Below are 21,366 nucleotides of genomic sequence, written 5' to 3'. Positions count from 1 at the left end.
AGACATACGACGTACACGTGCAGAAAGTGTCGGCGGTGCCTTTGTCATACGAATAATCGCGCCTTTCAAACAAGTCCCGCAGAAGCTGTCATGCAGTATTAACGGCTGCCCCGAGCTACAAAGGAATGACAAGTTGTAATGATAAGCGGGGTATGTTTTGATAACTGTATCTACCAAGGGAATACGGCCGCGAGAAATGTATTTATTCGTGGGCTCTTGCATAGGTTGCTGTACAAATAATCCGTGAATCCACGCACGTGTTACGCGCAATCTTTTCAATCGATGCAAATTAAGGCTCTTTGCTTATTTAAAACATAATTAAAACGTATGCAACATTTTCTTTTTTATTTTTATTTTTTTTTTTTTTTTACGTAACTAACCGTTTGACGCATTGTTATATGTATTTATCGTAACGTTGTTTTATTATCGGAAGCGGGCAGAACTTCTATTTGAAAATTAATTTTTCTCAGCGATCATCTTACGATACGTATCGATGTGTTAGTAGGCGGCAGACCGTGGACGAAGGGCAATAATGCGTTAATTGCCGCATTGTTATGTTAATACGCTGAAGACTCTAGCAATAATTTCGTCATTATCGCGCTAGGGCCTAATGGATCCGTAGATAATTGGAAAGGAGGGCTGAGAACAGAGAGAGGGCGACAGAGGGATGACAATGTCATAACGCGGGGAGGGCTCTGTCGCGTGACGGTTTTCCTCCCCTGAACGCATTCCTAACCGGCTGTTTTCGATGTCCCCGCGACGAGGCAAATACACGAGCGTGCTATATGCATGTTCATTTGTTACACGTACACGTATTAATTTGCAACTATTAAAATTAATGCGTTCGCGTGCGCGTTTGCAATTTATTTCGGGGCTGTGAGTCACGTCGGCGTATCTATACACTCTGTTTCGCCACTAGATACGTCATCGTAGTTTGCGGTTAACAATGAATCTCGCGCGGAATGCAAAAAAAAAAAGGAAAAAAAAAGGGGGGGGGAGTAATCGTTCGCCACATGTGTCGCTCACGTTAAATCTCGCTACGTCAGATACATCCCTTCCGGATGACGCATATGTCCAATTGCCTATCCTATCGCTCGAGCTGCGCGGCGCACACTCGCACGCTGTATGCGCGTACACTTTCGCGTCCACCCCGCAATTACGCGACATCGACGGGAAACGCGCGGGCGCGTTAATGTACACGCAAACAGTTACTCTCTCCCGTCTAGGCACGCGTCTATACGCGCGCATACCGTTTACCGACCACCCTCGGCATACACGAAATCGAGCACACCCTCGCGCACACGCGCGCACGCATGCAGCCAGGCACCTAGAGGGTGTGCAGTGCGCGTAGGCACCGCAATTCGACCGACGTGCAACGTGTTTATGTATCGCCGGCAACATTAACATTGCAATTTATGCGCGCTTCAACTGTTCGGAGACCGACCCCTTCGGCTTTCCCCGATCAGCCACAGCTGACCGGCTCGCTTAACACAACCGCGAATTTACCGACGTGGTTCAATGTACAAGTTCAGTCGCTGCAGGGGGGCCCTCCGCAATCGTCTCCTCCTTTCAGCTTTCGTACGGGGACTATTTATATTTCGGCCTCGCGCGCTCGATGCTCCTCTTATGCGGAGGCGATCCACCTACGTTCAAACGCTTCTGCGGATCCTTCGGTGACCGGTATTCGAAGCGCGATTCTATTAGATTCCAAGTACAGTCGGGCGATCTTGAAATGCATTCTCATGCGCTTCTTTTTACGCGCGAGTAAAATTGAGCCTGGCTAAAATAATGATAATTTAATTTAATTTTAATCATATTAATTAACAATTAATTTGAACGGCTATTTTTATTACACTGTTAAATTATCAAATGCAGATTTGATAATTTAAATATTTTTTTCTCCGGATAAAGTGCCGCTTTAATTATCGCTGTTGTGTTTGTTATTCTAAAGTATTATGTCGAGCTGCTTTGATAACCAGATAGAATTTAATTAGCGAAGTTTGTGCAATATAGTTGTTTTCCGGGATTACATCGGCATGCTCAAGTATAAGTATAAGCAGGATCAAAGGTAGCCCAAGTATCGGCTTTGAGGTCAAATGGTACGCTGCATAGGTTCCAAGAGTTAGAAGAGTTAACATCGACTTTCCTGATTCAGTATGTTGCCGTAACAGCCATTGTCTGGATATATTTAGCATTAAAGTATAAGCCGATTACCCTACACTTACAGACTTTATACTATCGTTGACAAAGTCGTCAGGAATTTAACAAGTTGTTCGCAACTCTTTAACGTTCATTACATAATAGACTTCTTATAGACGTATATTTCCATTCGCGATTGTTCCGGCGTTTAAAACCGCGCGATATTAAAATAATTACGCGGCTCCAAGCTTCACGGCGTGAAATACACGTTTTGAAAACTTTACGCTCGGTATAATTCGAATCTACTCACTCATCCAGGGAAAGGGATGGTACGCGCCGTGCAGTGCAACCGAATCGGGAGACCATCATGATCCATCTTTCGATCCCGCTCGAGAAATTCTTCGGGTGCGAAATACGTCCCGTATACGTAAGTTTCGAGCTCGATTTCACGAACGAGTACCTAAAAGCCTTTCCCGGAGCTGACTTCGGAACTCTTGGCGGATACTTTGCAAGTTTCTCGCCCTGTTTACCTGACACGAGGGTGGCTCGGGCCGCCGAAGTCAATGGGATGGAAACCAAGCCGAGTAGAAACCGAGCCCGAGGTTTAATGTAAGGCAAAGGGCAATGTGGTACGGGGGAGAGCACCCCGGATACCTTTCTGTTTTTATCGAGCGAAACCGCGGATGAGAGAGGCAGCTACTTCGACATAAAATTATAGCCTTGGACGAAAACACATATTTCAATCGCGATCTCACGATTTTTTATTTTTTTTTTATTTTTTTATATTTTTTTTATCTTGCCCGATAGGAAAATTGATTCTCTGCTTTTGATCGGTGAACGTCATGTACATTATATTCTATAATTTCGCTTATTATCACTCTTATTTAATTATATCTCTTATTTAATTATTTAATTATATATAAAATATATATAATTTAGTCATTTATTCGATCGTTATTATTTAAATCGTCAAGAGTAAAAATAAAAATCTATATAGTTCGATTAAAATTTTATCGATTTCGGTCAAATTCGCATATGTACTCACATATGTCTATAGAACGTCCGCCGCAGAAGCAGAGGATCAGCAGGTAAAAGATGAGGCACGTCTGCAGGTAGTCCATGGTAGCGTCGATGGTCCGCGGGCCTGTGGTCATCGAACTCTCATAACCGCTCCTGCGAAAAAAACAAAGTTCCAAAAGAAAATTACACACACGCGTACGTACAAACGGTTCGTAGTTCTAGCGTTACGTAGAACGGAGTGATTAAGTGAGATTCTCGAGAAAGCGTCTTGCCAAACGTAAGAGATTGGAGGCAGGCGGGGGATTACGAATGGGGGAAGGACGCGAGGGGCCGACGGGGAGACGCGACGTGAACGCAGAAAAAGAGTCTGGAAACGGCCGTTTCTGCCTCCCTGTGCTTTTCGCTGGGGTGAAATGGCGCGATTCTCGTACCGGACAGATATACGACCGGTACAGGAGCCATGGACAAAGAGCTACATTCACGCCAGCAGCCATTACGCGTCATTATCGAGATTAGGATCGGCCGTTCGAAGACGGAAGAAAAAGAGAGAGAGAGAGAGAGAGAAGGGAAGAAAGAGAGAGGTCCACCGAGGATGCTGCGAGCCGGAGAAAGAACTACGGAGAACGCCGTGGGGCCCTTTGGCTGGTTCTTCTCTTGTATGCGAGGGGGCGAGAGCTCGTATGTACCGGATAGTCGAGGGATACCGGGAGGTTTCGCGGGGAGAAGGAACGCGGGGCCATGCTTTATTCACGGCGGTGCCGTCGTGGTGCGTAGAAAAGAAAAGCGAGAGGACCGTACGAGAGAACTCACTTTTTGGCTAATTAACGGGGGGGAAAGGAGGCTCCTCGACTCCCGCCGACCGTTCCCTGATGCTTATCTGCCGAGCTTAGAGAACCCTGCGACTCATTATTTCACGACGAAAATATCCGTGGCGATAAACGCGGCGACCGGCGTTTTATATCGCGTTACGATCGCAAATTCGTAAATATCCCGAATTCACCGTGATTCCTCGACCGTAAAAGCCAGCGGCGGTTTCGTAATCAATGGCATCTCTTAAAAATTAAGTTAAAATTAAAGCCTACCGACGCGGGATCTCGAACTTTATTAATGAGCTTCGTCTCGGGAATTTATTGAAAAGTGAAAATTTTTTAACGCTCGCGGAGTCAAGTCGGGGGATTTCTATCATATTTATTCAGTTCAATATCCGGCCGATACGACGTTCGAGGGCTATCGATGTACACAAGTGGCTGAATCAGATTATCTAATCGGTAATTAAGACGCTATTCAAACGGTTGCATATGCTGGTACCCGTGTCAAGCTTAGTACGATCACAATGCGCGCGATCGATTAGCCAGCGTAGTAATTAAGGTCATAGAGTGCAGTCAACCTTTAACCGTCCCGCTAGCTCCGCCGATTGTGTCCGGGACACGGCATTCGTTTCTTAGACGATGATTACATCAATCGTGGCACACAATTAATCATTAAACCCTTGGATAATCTTGTAAATACACGCGCGCTCTAATGCGATATTCATGCTCCGCGAGATACGTTTCTCCGCGGCAACAGCGTCGCCTTACGTAGCAAAAATACTTTCTTACGTTACGTGTGTCAAATGTAAATTCATTAGAGATCAAAATAATATTATAGAAAACGTAATCCTTCGTGCACATCGCGTGAATTAATTGCGCTAACGATGTGCTTCTTTATACCCCACAGGGCATTCTTTAAGCAGAAAAAGTTAATCATTTCCTCGTAATTACGGAGGCTTGATTATGTCCACATTTCTGAATTGATATACACTTTTTGCCCGCGGCAAGAAGTGTAATGCATTTATTAATACGCTCGCATTTATCTCGGTCCGTTTGCTTTTTTCTTGGACGATCATTATTTCGAAGACGAAGAGCACGGCGGCGTGTCGGATCGCGTAGACGGTACATTTTTTTTTTTTTTGCGTGTGCCCTCTTTTACGAATTAAATCTCTTTCGACTGCTTTTGGTCAATTATTTCTTTTCACGCAAATATTTAACATCGGCGCCAACGAAACGGCCGTAAACCGCGCGAGGCATTCGGCCTCCGGAACGAAGAAATCATGCGAATTTAGTGCCCCCGTTTGTTTTAACTTTCTGCAATACGCACACTGCGATCTTTCATCCGCTCGAGCTGCCACACAGTCCCGCGTGTTCGGCCACTCGGTTCCACTGTATGCCGCTGCATAAGGTGCCCTTGTGCACATTTCGAATGCTCGATTTGCATGGCGTTCGTCTCTTCATTTTTGCCGAGTGTATCGTTGCGCTCGTCGCGTTGAGCTCGCGAGCCAGGTGCATCGGTGCTTAAGTGGAATTAACGTGAATGATGGGGCCCAGATAAAGCTGCATCCGCCTGTACAGGCTCACGGGCGTATTTTACGAATGAATACACATGAATTTGTTCAGCGAATCAATCATGCCGCTTCGATTACGTTCGATACACGAACAAAGCGTAAGCTTGTAACAGCGGATTTTTCTAATCTCAACATTCTATTGTACAATAGACCTTTTTGATATAATAATTTCGGAAAAGAAAAAAGAAAAAGAGAAATTAAGAAGCTTAGCATTTCGAATCTGGTATTCGTCAGATTTATAATTTAAGAAAGGAACTCGTATGCATTGCCTTTATTCGCGTAACTTTTTATTTGGAACGTTTTATAGTATCAGTATTTGTCTGGTTAAATACAATTAAGTGTATTCATGTTTAATATATTCTTTGTACGTAACTTGTAGTTATTTAAATGTACAAGATTAAAAAAAAATATATTTTAATGAGCTGCACATTGCCCGGCTCGATAATTATTTTTTTCTTGATATTCAAACTTAAATTAAAAGCCAGAAGAAGTATTCCCATTTGGGAGCATTCCTATAACACGTTCCAGAGTCGGCTTGGCTCCGTTCCCAACGTGTCATTCCGAAGGTGGTGTGAATGGGAGAATGGGAGAAGGAAGGAAAGTGCCGCTGCACAGGTTCGCGGCTACGTGTACGAATACACTTTAATCTCCACACTTACAACGTTTCCGGATCGTTAAACGCCGTTCGTCGACGAACTCCTGAGTTTCGCCGAAAAATTCGTATCCAAGCTCGACTCCGCCACTCGCGAACGGCTTTAGCTATGGTGAAAACCGCGTCATTTTCTCGTTGAAAAGTTTCCGACAACGTGGCGGAAAAAAAAGGGGGAAAAAAAAAGGAAAAAAAAAGAACTTGGAATTCTGTAAGACAAAAATCTTGCATACACGTGTACGAGGAATTTGTTCTTACAAAATGACAGGCGAGATAAGATCTCTGGAAAATATGTACTTTAATCTGCTGAAAAATGTGTTTAAGAAAATATGACGAAAATCTTGCTTTATTAAAAAAAAAAAATATGTATATATATATATATATAATAATTTGAGAAAATATTTGACAGATTAAAAAGCGCGTGGTTTTTCTCATTTATATGGATTTCCGGGCGATAAAATTACCTTTTGCAGAAATTCCAGAAATGGCCAGACGAGAAACTTGTGTTCAAAGTGCCTTTCCCCGTCTTTCCCTAGGAAACTCGCAATTCTTAGCTGACGAGATTTACGGTGGGTGTAGGAGAGGCAAGCATGGTGCTCTTTTGAGCGCTGTTTCCATCGTTTGGGCGCATAAATTTGCGCGCAAATTCGTGGAAAGTACCCGCGTACACGAATACGCGACGGTCTCGAGAGCTCGCGCAAATTAAAACTCGGCAAAGTCATCCTCGCGTAATTGCCGGGGCGCGCCGCGACTTATTTTTGTAGACCCTCTTCTAAAGACGCAGTCGTCGACGCGAGAGAAATTGCGAGGCGGTGTTTATTTAATGCTATCGTTTTAATAAAATAACTTAAAGAAATATTTAAAACGGCGATACATTTTCACAGTTCTTGCTTTGAATTTCTTCAGAACTATTTTATTTAATTAAAAGTTTTGGCTGAATACGGCTAAGATTTACATGTTTTTATACATATTTTTTACATCTATAACAAATTGACTTTTATACGATTATCCACAATTTTTTTTAATTTTTTTATTTTTTATTTTAATTATACTATAACTTTATTACTTGAGAAAGTTAGCCAATTTTTGAAATTATTAATACAGGGACTCCATCTTTTCAACTTTGAACTCTGCCACCGATACGTAACTTGTTACCCAGATCTTATTAATTCACGAAAGTTACCGTAATAAGTCTTGACTTTTTGACACTCGAATATTTTCCGCTCAGAGGCGCAGAAATTAACGGTTGATCTCGCGTCTATAATATTTTCGTCCGGAGTTCGCACTCTGTATAATTTCGAGAAATTCCTTCGGCTATCCGGCGAACATCAAAGACGTTTGATCGGCTCGCAAACGATCGTTCGCTCATAAACGGACACTATCGAGCGTCGCAGTTCCGAACCGATGTCTCTAACGCGAGAAAAAGAAAGAGACACGCAAACTCGGCTAATTACGAGGGTTCCTCTGGCTACCGTGTGCCGTTGGTGCTGCGGCTGCTGCAGCTACTGATGTTTATCTTCGCGAGCGATGGGAACCCAAGATGGCAGAGCATCTCCCATTTATTCAGCGCAAGAACCGGTACGCTTCTCCGGTAGAACGAGAAAACGACTTGCGGCTGCTGGCCGTGCCTGCCTCGGGATATCTGCATCTCGTTCCACCGCCTTTCCTGGGCTTCGAACCGCAATGCGTTCGTAGATTAAAGCCGGTTCCGTATTAATTTCGTGCAGTCTCGGAGCTTTAGGTGCATGCTTTGTCTTCCGATTGATGTACACGCGTAGACCGGACGAATCGCGCCCTGAGCGGCAAAAACGCCTCCGGCGAGAACGCGATGGACTTTAACGACGACATCACCGCGTTTCTACTTATTTAGTCGTTTAGGTATTTAGTTACGTATGTTTCTAATTGTCCAATTTTTAATAATCATTATTAGAATGTCATCGGGAATAAATATGCGATACGTATTTCTCAAGTCGTTTACGAAAAAAAAAAAAATTCGATCAAAACGCCGCTTTGTGCATTTAATGCTCTAAACATTTAATAAAAGTCATAAATCAAAGTAAAATAAAAGAGAAATCGTTTAAAAAGGTAACAGATATTTATTTTGCACGTTTCGCAATCTTCAAAAGTAACGGAGTTATTATTCACGAGTGTTCCTTTTAAGATATATCATTCTATCTAAATGTAGGATCCGCGCATCACTAAGATATATATTTCACGTGGCATTAAGCGTTTGAAATTTATACCCTAGTATTTCATTCCACCACAATCCTAACCGGTATCAAGTGGTATACATATTCTACAAGCCGAACGTGAGCTAAAAAAAAAAAATTTTCACGAATCTTAAACATTAGAATGACGACTTATACTATTTCTCGCTTTTACTTCCGTTTTAGTCTTTGCGCTCTTTATATAATTAATATCCCGTAATTATAAAATGATCTATTTTAAAACGATACTTTATTGACGCGCCAATGCTCGCGGTATAACTTTTGAAGATACAATCCGAAAGAATAAAAAAAGAACTGAGCCTGCGAGGGAGCAAGAGCGCGCGTAAACTTGATCAAACTGACAGTGGCCTCGTAAAAATCCATTATTCCAATCTTCGAATCTTGTTCACTGTCAAGGAAGGCATCCCGACGCGATCGAGACCGGCCAAAGCACCCGTGGCGTGTTTCTCGTTAAGTCCGCGCTACCTCTACGGGGGGGAAAAGGGGGGAGTACCGCTCATAACTCAGCCCAAATATTCGCCTACATTCTGCACGGGGTCAGGAACGCGCGCATGTGCCTGGTTGCAGGGCTAACTTTATTCGCGCTGTACATGCACGTCTCACACGTACACACACGTAAATTGTTCCGTATGGTTAGGGTTAGCAAACACGCGCATACGTGGTGACGTACAATGCACGCGACTAAGGCTGACCCTGGCGAGGAGGTTGAAGTGTGGAAGGCAGGGTGGATGCGAAGGAGGGATGGGCGACGGCGGCGGCGGCCCTCTAGGAAGAGGGTCCTCGGGGTGGCGGCGGTCGGTGTGTAGCAGGGCCATGAATTATGCAGTTCGCCGCGGGCTAGGGCCTCGTACGCCGGCAAGAGAGAAGAAGATAGTAAGGGACCGCCGTACGGCGAACCAACCGGTGAGAAACTCGGAGAGAGACGGCGATATACCCACACGGTCCACAGCCACTTTACCCTCCTCAACCTCCCTCGCGTCGCGTCTCCACCTTCGTTCTCCTCGCCGTCTCCACCTGTGCCGCCGCCTAAACCTCTCTCTCCGTCACTACCACCCATCTTTCCGCCTTCACCGACACCGCCCTCCCGACACTCGCGCGCTACGCCGACACTTCGCTCCGGCCGATTGAAATTTTCATACCGGCACGTCTACCGTCCCAGTTTATGCTCCGAACAAGTGAAATGCACTGCCACCGTCTCGTGGCACCCGGGTCCCCGCCGCGCTATTTTCCATCTCCTCTCGCCATTGGCATGCTGCACAAATAACAGAGAGGTCTCTTCCTTCATCCGCGTCGGAACTCTGGGTCTTGTCTTTTTTTTTCTCTCTTTTTTTTTTTTTCTTTCCATCTCATAAAGATTCGAAAGGAACGGGAGGCTCGATCTCTCTTGTGCCGGGAGATAACCGACGAGATAGAGCGAACGTCAATATCCTCGAGAGCACTTACACTTTCTACCTTTCTACCTGCGTGGATTTTACGCGGCGCCGCTGTGTACATTATACATTTGATACGACAGGAATACAATTGCTTTGCGAGGCGTGCGGCCATCAATTCGACGAGCTCTCTTTTTTTTTTTCTTGTTTTTTTTTTTTTTCGTAATACTGGGAAAAAGGCATCGTTTTACGTTTGTTTGACACGCGCCGAACGAATGAACAATCAAGTCGTTAAATATTTCAACATGACTCCCCGTGGAAGCGGACGAGACACCCTCCTCCCCCGCGCATAGTCAAGGATCGATTGAAATTTTCATGCCGGCCCGTCTACCGTCCGGGTTTAACGATCGAGAGTGAAACACGTCGTATCGTTACATTAATTTCGTCTCCTTCGCCGTCCCGCCTCGCGCGGGACACTTGCCTTTCGTTATCCGTTTGCCGAGCCGGGGGATGCATTCCTCTTTTCCTTTTATCTTCTTGCAATATGGAAGTCATACTGATATCCTCCGAAGATGCTCTCGCTTTGTACCTTGCTACATAGATTTCAGCGCTAGTTTCTCGTCTAATGGCATGTCAGTGATAACACAAATGGAAAGAGGGATGTTAATGATCCAGTTCAGACTTGTTCGTTCGAAGGGATCGGTATTCGATAGCGCTTTATTTGACAAAGAGTATAGAGAGGCGATATCTACGTTGCTGATAAAATGGTGGAGTTTCAAACGCGAACGATGTCAAAAGTCGACAGCGAAGTAATGCCCGTAACCGGCCTCGAATATTGGCATGCGAGATTACATCTGAATGATACTTAACGAGGACTGTTAATTAACCAGAATTAATTTTTTTATTTTATTTTATTTTATTTTATTTTTTACTTTGCACGAGATAATTTACGGATAGTAATTAATTTAAGCTGCGTGCAAAATCGGGAAAATAATAATATTAATTTTAATTATTTAAAACTGCACCATTCAAGATTTGTAATTCTAGATATTAGCGCGTGAGGCATGCTGCCCTCTTTTTTTTCTGTTTTTATTAAGACGAAGAGAGATAATGAGCGTGAACTCTGATTGCGCGGCGGTAAAATAATGTTTGCGGGATACTCGCGACTTTTTCACGGCGAGAAATGAAATACGCGAGACGCACTGCAATTTAATGCCTTTTTAAATTCCGGTATTTGCCGATTTTAAGAGAAAAGTCTTTAGAATCGGAGTGTTTATTCGAAAATCTTGCAGCGTTAAGATACGCTAGTAAAATTAATGGCCGGTCGCAATTCGCGCCGCTTCGCACACCTATACGAGGAAAATATCACGCCGGACGACGTTGGATGCGTCAAATATACGCGCGTTTGGCGCACGTGGAGAGATCGTTACTCGAAGTCACGGATTTACGAGCGGACGTTATCGCCCTGTTAATGTGCTGATTAGATTATGCGACGAGGTACCCGTAGAGCACCGAGGAGTCGCGCAATATCGCGCACAGTTCCGACAAAGGTACGTGTGCCAACGACACGTACCTTTTTCACAGACTCGTAAAAGAACACGACTGTCCCGCCCGGTTTTGTTGTTTCTGACGGCGAGTTTTACGAGCGCGCGGATTAATTATTCCGCGGCCGGCGGAAAGTAACCGGGTAGCGCGCGCTTCCAGCAGAAAAAGCACGATATCGCGCGTTTGGTATCGGTCGTTTTTAACGTCCCCGCCGTCTGCGGGGTTAACGCCGCGAGGAACTCAGAATAGTTGCAGAAATACGCAGCTGACGCTCGCAAATTAGCTTGCGGCAATCCGCGGCGGAGCCAAGCGGATGAAATGAGATCGCTTTGAAGCCCCGAAGTTTCCGTCGGAAACCCGTTTCGCAAGAAGCAGGCTGCGAGCGCTCAATTGAATCCTTTTATTCCCCGTTCCCCACGCCTCCTCGGCTTGATATTATTATTTTTTTTTTTTTTTTTTTACTCTTTTTCCGCGGCATTTTCTTATCCACTTTGAACAGCGGGAATAACGTATTAGAACTCGGTAAAACGCAATCCACGCCTTCCTTCTCGGTGGTCAATGTTCTCGGAACAGAAATTTCTCTCGTCTCGTTCCGTGCATGAGACACTTGCGTGTCTTCGCGATGACTCTGTGGCTTCGGGGCCGCTCTTTAGCACCCCGTTTGTTTTATTTCGCCGCCGCGGCATAATCGATCGCGCGGAATGAAAATCGAAGGTTTCCGAGAAGCGAAATGGCCGAAAGGGTTAATCAGTTATTTGCACCGACGGGCGAGCGCCCGGTCTATATCCCGCCAATCGTCAAAGAGTTATTATCCGGGGCGATGACAAAGCAGATAGGAAGCCCGGTGCCGCGGCGGCACGGTCGTTCGGGGCGATTATTAATTATCGGCGAATAATGAGGCGGATCGAGATCGCGCGTACGGCGGGATCCGAGAAATCCTCTGTCAATGATATCGTCGGCCTGGTTTTATTAGGCCATCGCTTTGCCGCGCCGTCAACCCTTCACCAACCCGTTACCAGCCGTTCTGTTCTCATAAATCGTTTATTCATGTTTAATGCAGCCTGGTATTCAGACCCAGAAAGTTTTCAAAGCTCTCAGACGGAAAGCGCGACTGCGACGTGAATCGGCGGATGGGGGACACGGGAACTTCGAACAAGAGAATGCTTTTGCATCGTGGCAACGCCTGAAACAGTCAAAAAAAAAAAACGGAAAAAAAAGAAAAAAAAAGAGTCAAGAGAAACTGTAGAATCGAGTCCCCGTGTTCGACCAGCCTTTTGCCTAAAAGACGATCTCTCCTCGATCGCGAAATCCTTTATCACACGTGTACCGAAACGCTTGGCGAGACGGTCGACTTACGACACTTAATCGATCATTCGGTAGTTTCGTATTCTTGGACTTTGAAAGTACTCGCGTCACGGAGGAACTACTTAATCGAGTCAGGCAAATTAAATATTTACGGCGGGTGATAAGATAACTATAACAGTCGCCAGTCGTACAATTTCGTGTTCCGAAGGCATAAGAGCGCCGCTAAGTTTTCGTGAATGAGAGTGATAAACGCAATGAAGTACTTTAAGCTGTAAATAATGACTAAAGTTCGCGACATTATTTATACAGAAGTGGACTGATAGGTCGCGCTGCCGTGTTAAATCGCGAACAAATGCACAACGTACACGATTAAAGAAGTTATAAATTTTTCAACGAGTCAGACGAACGTAGAGCGCGCCCACGGAAGATCTCTACTTTCTAGTGACAAATTCCCCCGTTTTATCACCTTATATAATAATGATACACTCGGAAAAATCACGCTCGACTTACAATTCGAAGAATGATTTCCCCCAGCGCGAGGTCTGTACGGATTTCAGTCGGGCGGATAGAGAGGCGCGGCGGAAAGATGGAATAAAAAAAAAAAAAGAAAAAAAATGAGGAGAGAGAGAAAACGAGAAAGAAATGCGCGCGAGAGTCTCTAATCCGTTCTTCAGGGGGCTTAAGCCCGTCTTCGTGCACCCTGCTCGGAGAATACCGTTTAAGTGTCGTCCGTCTGGGAGTCCTCCACTCGAGTAAATATTTAGGAATTTTTGAAGAGTCCCGAGTGCCTAAGAAAACAGTTTACTCCGTAAGACGGAGGGATCCCTCCCGGGAGCCGGGCTCGCCTGGGCCTGGAACAGTCATCGCCAGCGTCTTTCGTTCGACAATCAAACACGCGCGGCATCGCGCATGCCGAGGAAAAAATATACAAAGGGATAGGATGCACGGGGGAGGATGCGCTTTACGCGAAACGTCACCGCGCCTACGTGCGTGCTTCGGATTCATTCCGCCGCCACGCGCTGTGAATCCGGTCTCTATCGTTTCGGTTTTAATTCCAGTGATACGCGCAAGAAACGCACGGCTAGCCGTATCATTCGCGTAATTTATATGCAATTAGTTTTAACTCACTGTTGGAACAGTCTCTGGTTCGGTGCACTTAATCGGCCCGGTGGACTTACCTGTAACAACGTAAGAATAAATTTATAGATATATTTAATGTTCGAATGTTATAAGAATATTTAATATTCGAATACAGACTTTCGGGAAAATTAAATAATTACGACAGCGAGCTTAAGCTACGCGTTATAAATTCTATTAATTTTTTTCTCGCTACGTTGATTTTTTACAATTATTTGCCGCGCCGTGTAGACGCTGGTCGCGGCTTGCGTGCTTCCGCCGCGCGGTAATGATAATACCGCGACACACAATAAGACGTTGGTCGACATTTTAATGAGAGAGAACGGAGAAGCTCGGGTGCTCGTTAGAACGCGTCCCAACCCATAAAGAACGGTCAGAGAACGGTGAGGAATGGGTTAACGCATATATAACTTTTTGGTAGGAGCCGTTCATTACCGTGCGCAAACACGTCCGGCGAAATCGCGGCGCGGGCTCACGGAAGTACGGTATTCTCGCAAACATTTCGCCTAACGCAGATATTACGGGGTTATTACGCTCGGATACGACGACGTGATCGCGCTGCGTCACGTCAGCGCGATACGGCGAGGCTTCCGCGAAGCCGGCGATCGGTGGACGAAGCGCAAAATCTTGCGGATCGTTCGGCAAATATTTATCCCGGTATGCGAAACACGACGATAGGCGACGCGTAATGAAACCGCTGATTTCCTGCGCGTCGAAATAATGTTGACGATTAGTCTGGCTTTGATTTGATAGAACTGCGACTCCAAGTTTCATTACGCGGTGCCGCTGACGGGCGCAAATGCGCGCCGTCATGCGTCAACGAGCGAGTTTCATCGACCGCTCGTCAGCGCGAGTGCAATAAACCGTGCTTAATTACATGCAATAAGTAATTAAAGTGATTAAAGCTTATAATGTGACGTGCGGCGCAATCAGTAACGCGGACGCAATCAAAATTTCGATTGGACAGGTGTATGTCCGTGCGTTACGACGAGCACTTTATAACGATAGCTTTTTGCGAGCATTTCGCGCTTTTAACGAGATGGCATCGCGGGATACGTAATCCCGTCCACGCGCTTTAACAGTAAATGAAAATTTTGTTTCACGAGTATCCATTCATATCCGCCGTTTATTATCAACATACGTAATTTCGAGCTGGTAATTTCGTTAATTTGAATCAGTCGATTAACACTTCGTTAGGTGATATTATTTCTATAATGCGTGGCGCAAAAACACGCAGCGAAAATAAAATGTTGCCTCCTCCCCCTTCCCCTTTCGTGATTCCGCTAATGAAATTATGCAGGTCTCCCGCGTATTGCTTTTTAATTATAAAGTTATATATGTGAATATATAGATCGGGGTATTGTTCCGTGGAAATTAAAAACGTATGAAAGCGGACGGAATCAAATTTTGTTTGCCCAATATAATATTCGTTGCAGAATCTATGAAAAGAGCGACGTGCATAGTAATATCTTATGCATAGAACACACACGCGCGCGGGTATACCCGAGGATCGTTCGTGCTACCAGCTAGCTTCGACAGCGAGACATTTTTATTGCGAATTTCGACGGCGACGTCGTCGTCGTCGTCGTCGTCGTCGTGGTCGTCGTCATCGTAACCGTAGCAGGTAGTCAGTACGTGCGTGCATCCTCGATGAGAGACGTGCACCCGCTGAATAATGCCAAGAATTCGAAGAAGAAGAAAATAAAGGTCGACGGTAAGGCCGGGGCGGCGAACGGAATGAAAGAAGAGAGTAAGAGGCGAATAATAAAGCGTCGGGCTATAAAGAAGAGAGAGCTAGAACGGAAAAGAGGAGTCACGTGGCGCGTCGAAGAAGCAACCGGCGTCTCAATGAATCCCCCGGAGCAGTCTCGTTAAAACGGATCTCGCGACACCGACACTACCGTCGCAGTCTTCCTCCGCTTCTCCTTCGTCGTCGTCGTTCTCGTCAAGGTTTACGTGACCTCGAGCAGTCACAGAGAGACCAGCTGCCCCTCCCGACTGACGAAGACTTCCGAGGAACCTCCGAAAAACCTCAATGAAAACCGGCCACGTTACAAGCACCGTGCCATGCTCGCGGTTTAACTTCGGTATCCGCTTCGCTCCTACTTTATACCTACGCGGCCAGAAACTCGCTCGCCCAGCGGCTTTATATTTACCGGCGCAATAAATTTCGAGTCAGATTTCAGACGGCGCGAGGAGGCAGACGTGAAATTCGCACGCCCGCGCGAGGGATTGCATTGCTCCTTTATCGAGAACTGGTAAACAAGTTAAACCAGATTAGAAGCGTGCTGTCTGGTAACCGGGTGTTGTCTGCGTCTGCTAGCCGCGCTCCTTTGCCCCTTTCTCCCCGCGGCCATTCTTCTTTCCTAAGGCGAGTAAAGAGGAGAAAAGATCGCGACGATAAAGTCAAAGAGAGGTAGAGGAGGGCAAACAGAAGTACAGAGAGCCAGAGGACATTGCGCTTCATCTTCTCGAGTGGGACTCTTAGTTTCTTTCCTCTCGCTCGAGCCTCAGGCGAGTTTTGACCCTCGTGTAAACAACTCCGACTGAGCGTGTTATCCGGTCTGCGACGATGGATATTGTCTTTACCTATGAATCCCATTTCCGTTCCGAAAGCGTTTAATGAGACTTCTCTCTCCGAGAAACGTCCCTAGAAGTGATATTTCTCCGTTCCGTAAGAATTGTCTCGTCCGCGGTAACGTGACGACGAGATTGCTCTTAAATTGCAAAGCTAATCAGACTTCACTTAAGGTAACAAAGTTTCGTGGAAAGTAAGCGGATCTGTAATTATCGTAATTACTGAATTTAATCCCGATCATACGATGTTGCGTGGTCGCGAAATCGCGATATACAATCAGCAGCGAGGGGAGTATACGCGTTACCATGAGTCACGGAAACATCCGTGCCGAGGAGTCAGACAAATTATAGCGAGGGCCATGGTCAAAAATTTTCTATCAGCCTTTATACGTAAACGATTTCTCGAATAACGTTTCTGGGAAATTACCCAATGAATCGCGCACATTAGGATTAGCACGCCAATTTCAAATAGCCTTTTAAAATTGGAAGATAAAAGCAGAAATACTCTCTTTCTCTCTCTTTCTCTCTCTCTCTCATTGCCGTAACAATGGGCTGTCGGCACGCAACAATTTACGTCGCGAGGGATCAGGGCGCGGGATCGTTGCGTCGCGTTGCATCGTGTCGACGTGCCTTCGGGTAGCCGAATGGTCATCGGATGCATATGCACGGCCGCGTGAATCACGAGCTCGTAATTACGCAATACCTGCATTAATAAGATTAATGCCGCCGTTTAAATGCCGATCTTGAAACAGCTCGGCTAACGTCTCGTAATCCCGTAATACCCGAGATAAAGAGCGGCGTAAATATTAAATAATAATTCCGCGATTACGGTAATAAAAAAAAAAAAACCAGACGTTCGAAGTTTGCGCCAGATTAATACGTCGCGGGTGAATTTAACGCGATTGTATTGCGGCGTCGTCGATTCAGCCCGTTTACCTCCGTGATTTCGAGCCCCGCGACGTTCGGAAAAGCTTGCGGTGCCCTTTTTTTTTTTTTTTTTTTTCAAAGCGAGGGCATGTACGCCGGCACATACGTGCGAATGTACATATATAGGAGCGCATGTACGCTCGTACGAACAATGCCTCGATTCAGGAACGCCGCCGTGCCTTACGGCAACGGTATATAGCGTCGGTGAATGACGGGCATTCGAGCGAATGGGACCAATCAGACTGATTGGCCAGTCGGTATTTACATTTCTGCGGGCGAGCCTGCCGCTCGAGGCCGCTTGCACTGCGTCGGGAGATTTGGAGAGAATGCGGGACAGATACGATACCGCCGGTGCAACCGTGCAAAACCCTCCCGATGCGTCTCCGCGACGATGCGGGGGCCATTTCGATCCGGAGCTTGCATGCCCGCCGAACGTTGTTTGATTCGTGGTCGGGAAGGATGAACGATCCCACGTCCTGCTCTCCCGGATGCGCTTCTCTCACGTTTGCACTGATAATTAATATTTGCTTAATAAGAAAGAAATAAACGCGGAGTCTGATAAAATTCAGATTTTATTTACGCTTGCGATCGCGAAAAATCGAGTTCATTCTTGAAATATATTAATTTCGACGAGCGAGAAGATATTCGTTCGTAAGACAACCGCCGCCTTGTAACTGGAAAATTACCCCGGCCTTCTTTCGAACGGTGGAAAAGTTTTTCATTTAACAGAAGAGCAGTTAAACACCCATGAAAGAACGTATTATCCTCCAATTAAAATCTCCGCGTGGCGAATGCTCTCTGGCTCGCACTCGCGGAGGAATACAACTAGTAATTATCGCACTCCGGCCCTCGTCCGGACGATGCTCGACAACGCGGACACGTTTTATCTCGTGTCGGGTGGACAAGCCGGAGGCGGGACACGCGAGAGGAACGTTTACGATACTCGGGACTCCGATGTACTTTCCGTTCTGAGAGTTAATTGCGCCTTTGCGAGCTCACGCGAGAGGCGTCCGGTACATCGGCTTCTGCGGGGGCCTCGGGGGCGGCCGCGCGTGTTCGAAGATTACGGGCGCGCGCGTCTTCATCGCGATCCAGACGAATCCCGAGCCCACGAACGATCGTCGAGTTTACCGCTGATATACATTGAAATGCAGATACGGTATTTACTGCGGCGACGGCAGGCTAGCGAACGCGACTTTAGCGTCGTGTGCGTCGAGTTTCAGATGTGCTGCATGTATTATATACCGCGCCGGCCGGTTGCCGATGACTGATTTCTCTCCGTTCTCTCGTCCCCTGCCTTTACCGTCTTTAAGATTACGTACGCTAGCCGCTGTTGCCGTAGAAAACGCCATATTTACTCTTCGTACGAGCCCAGTCGCGTAATTTCGATGGCGGTGTCGCCGATACCGTTCACCGGCCGGGGCTAATTAATAACCGCGAGTAACAAGGAGCAGATGGAGCGGTAGAAACTTGGGAACCAGACGCCTGGGCCACGCTTCGTCGGGCCGGCCTGGCTCGGCTCCGCTCCGCTCGGCTCCGCTTCGCCCCGTGTCGTTCGACTCGACACCCACACGCTACCCATTATTACGCACGTGTGGTCCGGATGGTCGCGTGCATGCTATTAGCGAAAAGGAGTGTCTCAAGCTTCACTCGGTCCTCGCCGCGAAACAACTGTCTCTCCTTTTATCTCCCGCTTATTTTCGACATTTTCATAGCAGATCGGGTGTCGCGGCCGAAAGAGACGGATAGCTTTCCGGTTGATTTCGTTAGGGCTCCGAAGAACTTCCGTTTCGTAGGTGCACCCGCCGCAAGACGCAGCCAGATGCGCGTTTAAACGAAGCTCGTTAGCCGCAAGAGCGAAGTTAATCATCTTGATAAAGCACGACGCGTGCAGTAACTCTTTACACACCGTTATACGTCTTAATTATTTCATTATCGCCGTTGCATTATCTAACCGTGAATTTAGTTTTAATCGCAATAAATATTAATAAAGCATGGATATTAAGCGTATCATTATACGCGGATAAAAATCGTACGGTCAAACTACAAAGAACAAACGGCCCGGTCAATATTATATCCGCCAGAGGCAAGGCCGTATATATTAACAGCGTTTCTATGCGTGGTCGCGTGCGCAATAATTGCTTTTCGCTACGCGTCAGCGTCGCTCAAAAAGCAACATTTGCACGCGACGCGGCTCGATGCGTCGCGCGTGCATATACGTTCCGCTTGAAACTAAACTGAAAAAGAAAGAAAAAAAAGAGAGAGAGAAGGAGAGAGAGAAAAAAAATACACGCGCTCGTTTCGGAAACCGTGAGCGACAATGGTTTCCTGTTTCATCCCCGCGGGACGCCCAGCTGTGTCTGGACGCGTGAATGAATCGCTCTCCGACTGTATTGTGTCCGCCTTCCAGTTTTCTGACGGGAACCGCTGTAACCTGCGACATCTTGATCCGCGTATCCTTCGTCATTCGGACGTTCAAGTGAGCGCGCGGTTGACTCCTTGAAAAACGACGTCGCCCGTCGAGCCCGCGCACGAAGATACATGTGTCCTCGATAATTTTTCCCGAGGTTAGCCACCCGTGACTCGCCGCGCGGTATTTTAACGCTATTATGTCTACGAGCCGCGACACAAATGCGAAAAAGTTTGACGCTTGATAATTTACGGCGTTTTTAAAGCCCCCTCTCTCGTCCGCATTCTTTTTCTCTCGCTCCCTTTCTTTTTCTCCCTCGTGGATTTTCACGTGACTTAAATAATCCGAAGAACGGCGTAGTCAGCAATACGGACGACCGTTCCCGGCGTCATTTTTTCTTAAGCTACTTCGCGATCTCGGTCGTAGACGGGCTCGCGAAGTGCGGGAGTTTCGGCTTGAGCTATGGCAAACGAAGTAGATCCCCGGGCCGTGGAACAGGGCGGTGTAGGCCGTCGTATCTCGCGGATGTATACGTAATGACCTTACGCTGCGCTTTTTTACGATGCTTATCAAATGCAAATCCTACTTTATTGCGATTGGTATTCTTATTACACGTCCCCTCTCTTACTCGTTCCCGGCCTCTTTTCGTTTTTCATTCGGTCCTTCTTCTCCTCGCTCCTTCCGCGCGGAGTAAAAGGATCGTCTCGTCCAGCCGACCGCACTGTGTACGTGTAAATGCGAACGACCACCTTTTAACTTCCCATTTAGATTAGGTGCCCGCGACCGTCTCGAGTTGCGTTATTTTTGCGCGTCCACCATCATTCGCCGGAAAGCACTTTAGTATCCCCGAGGGAAACAAGCGTGGCAGACGTTGGCGTGAGATTCTTTTTTCGTATCAAGACTAATGCCACCTCAAGAATCGCCATATATATTTTCAATAATTCTTTTTTTTTCTTTTTTTCTTTTTTTTTTTCTTGCTCTTTTTCTGCGGAATTTTATTACGCGGTGACTGTTGCATAATTTTAATCACATTGCTTTTGCAAATTTAATACACTGGCACTCGGTTATATTTTTATTGTGAAATAAGAATGGGTTTAATATATTATATTAATATAATTACTTAAGATTAAATATAAGTGCCTGATTGGAGCGATGTTGAGGGAGCTCAATTGCAAGATAAATTACATTTCTCGTCCGAGATCAATCCTGACAATCTAAATCGACATAAATTGATTGGCATGCGCGTTTATAATCCGGTTACGCGATTACAATAACTTGACGATAGAAAAGGAACGCGTCCCGGTACTCCCGGTAGCCGCGAGCGATGTTACGTCGAGGCGTACGCTTTTTGGGGGCTGCATCCGGATGGAATTTCAGCCGGCACCTCCTTCCACCGTAGGGCGTCGGGACTGAGGGACAGAGGGGTTGTTTTCGTGCAAAGGCACGACGTATCTGCCGGCGTGCGGGTTGTTCGGTATCAAACCCGGCGTGCCTAGAATTCCCCCCGTAATTGCATCGCTCGACGCCCACCGCCGGGGAACGATTGCATTTTCGGGCCGCGTCACGGCATAAATAGTAAAAACCCATATCACCACCCTTCGACTTGCAGCACGGTTATCCGTGACGGAGATCACCTGCCCCCCGCTTTTACGCGCAATCCGCTTGCCGCGCGCGTTGAT

At 46.4% G+C, this 21,366-nt stretch overlaps 1 protein-coding gene across 2 annotated transcripts in view; it reads right to left on the bottom strand.

Moving 5' to 3' along the window:
• Positions 1-21,366, bottom strand: part of LOC139106254 (discoidin domain-containing receptor 2) — an 87,674-nt gene that overhangs the window by 21,275 nt on the left and 45,033 nt on the right. Inside the window, exons 4-5 of one of the 2 annotated variants that reach the window (XM_070662846.1) lie at positions 13,765-13,814; positions 3,185-3,312 (exon numbers count right to left, since the gene is read on the bottom strand). In XM_070662846.1, the coding sequence (XP_070518947.1) occupies positions 3,185-3,312; positions 13,765-13,814 (178 nt within the window). The remainder of the gene's footprint in view (positions 1-3,184; positions 3,313-13,764; positions 13,815-21,366) is intronic. The other variant, XM_070662847.1, reaches the window with a different exon arrangement.

Source organism: Cardiocondyla obscurior, linkage group LG10, assembly GCF_019399895.1.
Source record: "Cardiocondyla obscurior isolate alpha-2009 linkage group LG10, Cobs3.1, whole genome shotgun sequence".
Taxonomy (NCBI): Eukaryota; Metazoa; Arthropoda; class Insecta; order Hymenoptera; family Formicidae; genus Cardiocondyla; species Cardiocondyla obscurior.
Note: the sequence above shows the minus strand (reverse complement) of the source record. Positions and strands in the feature narration are given on the sequence as shown.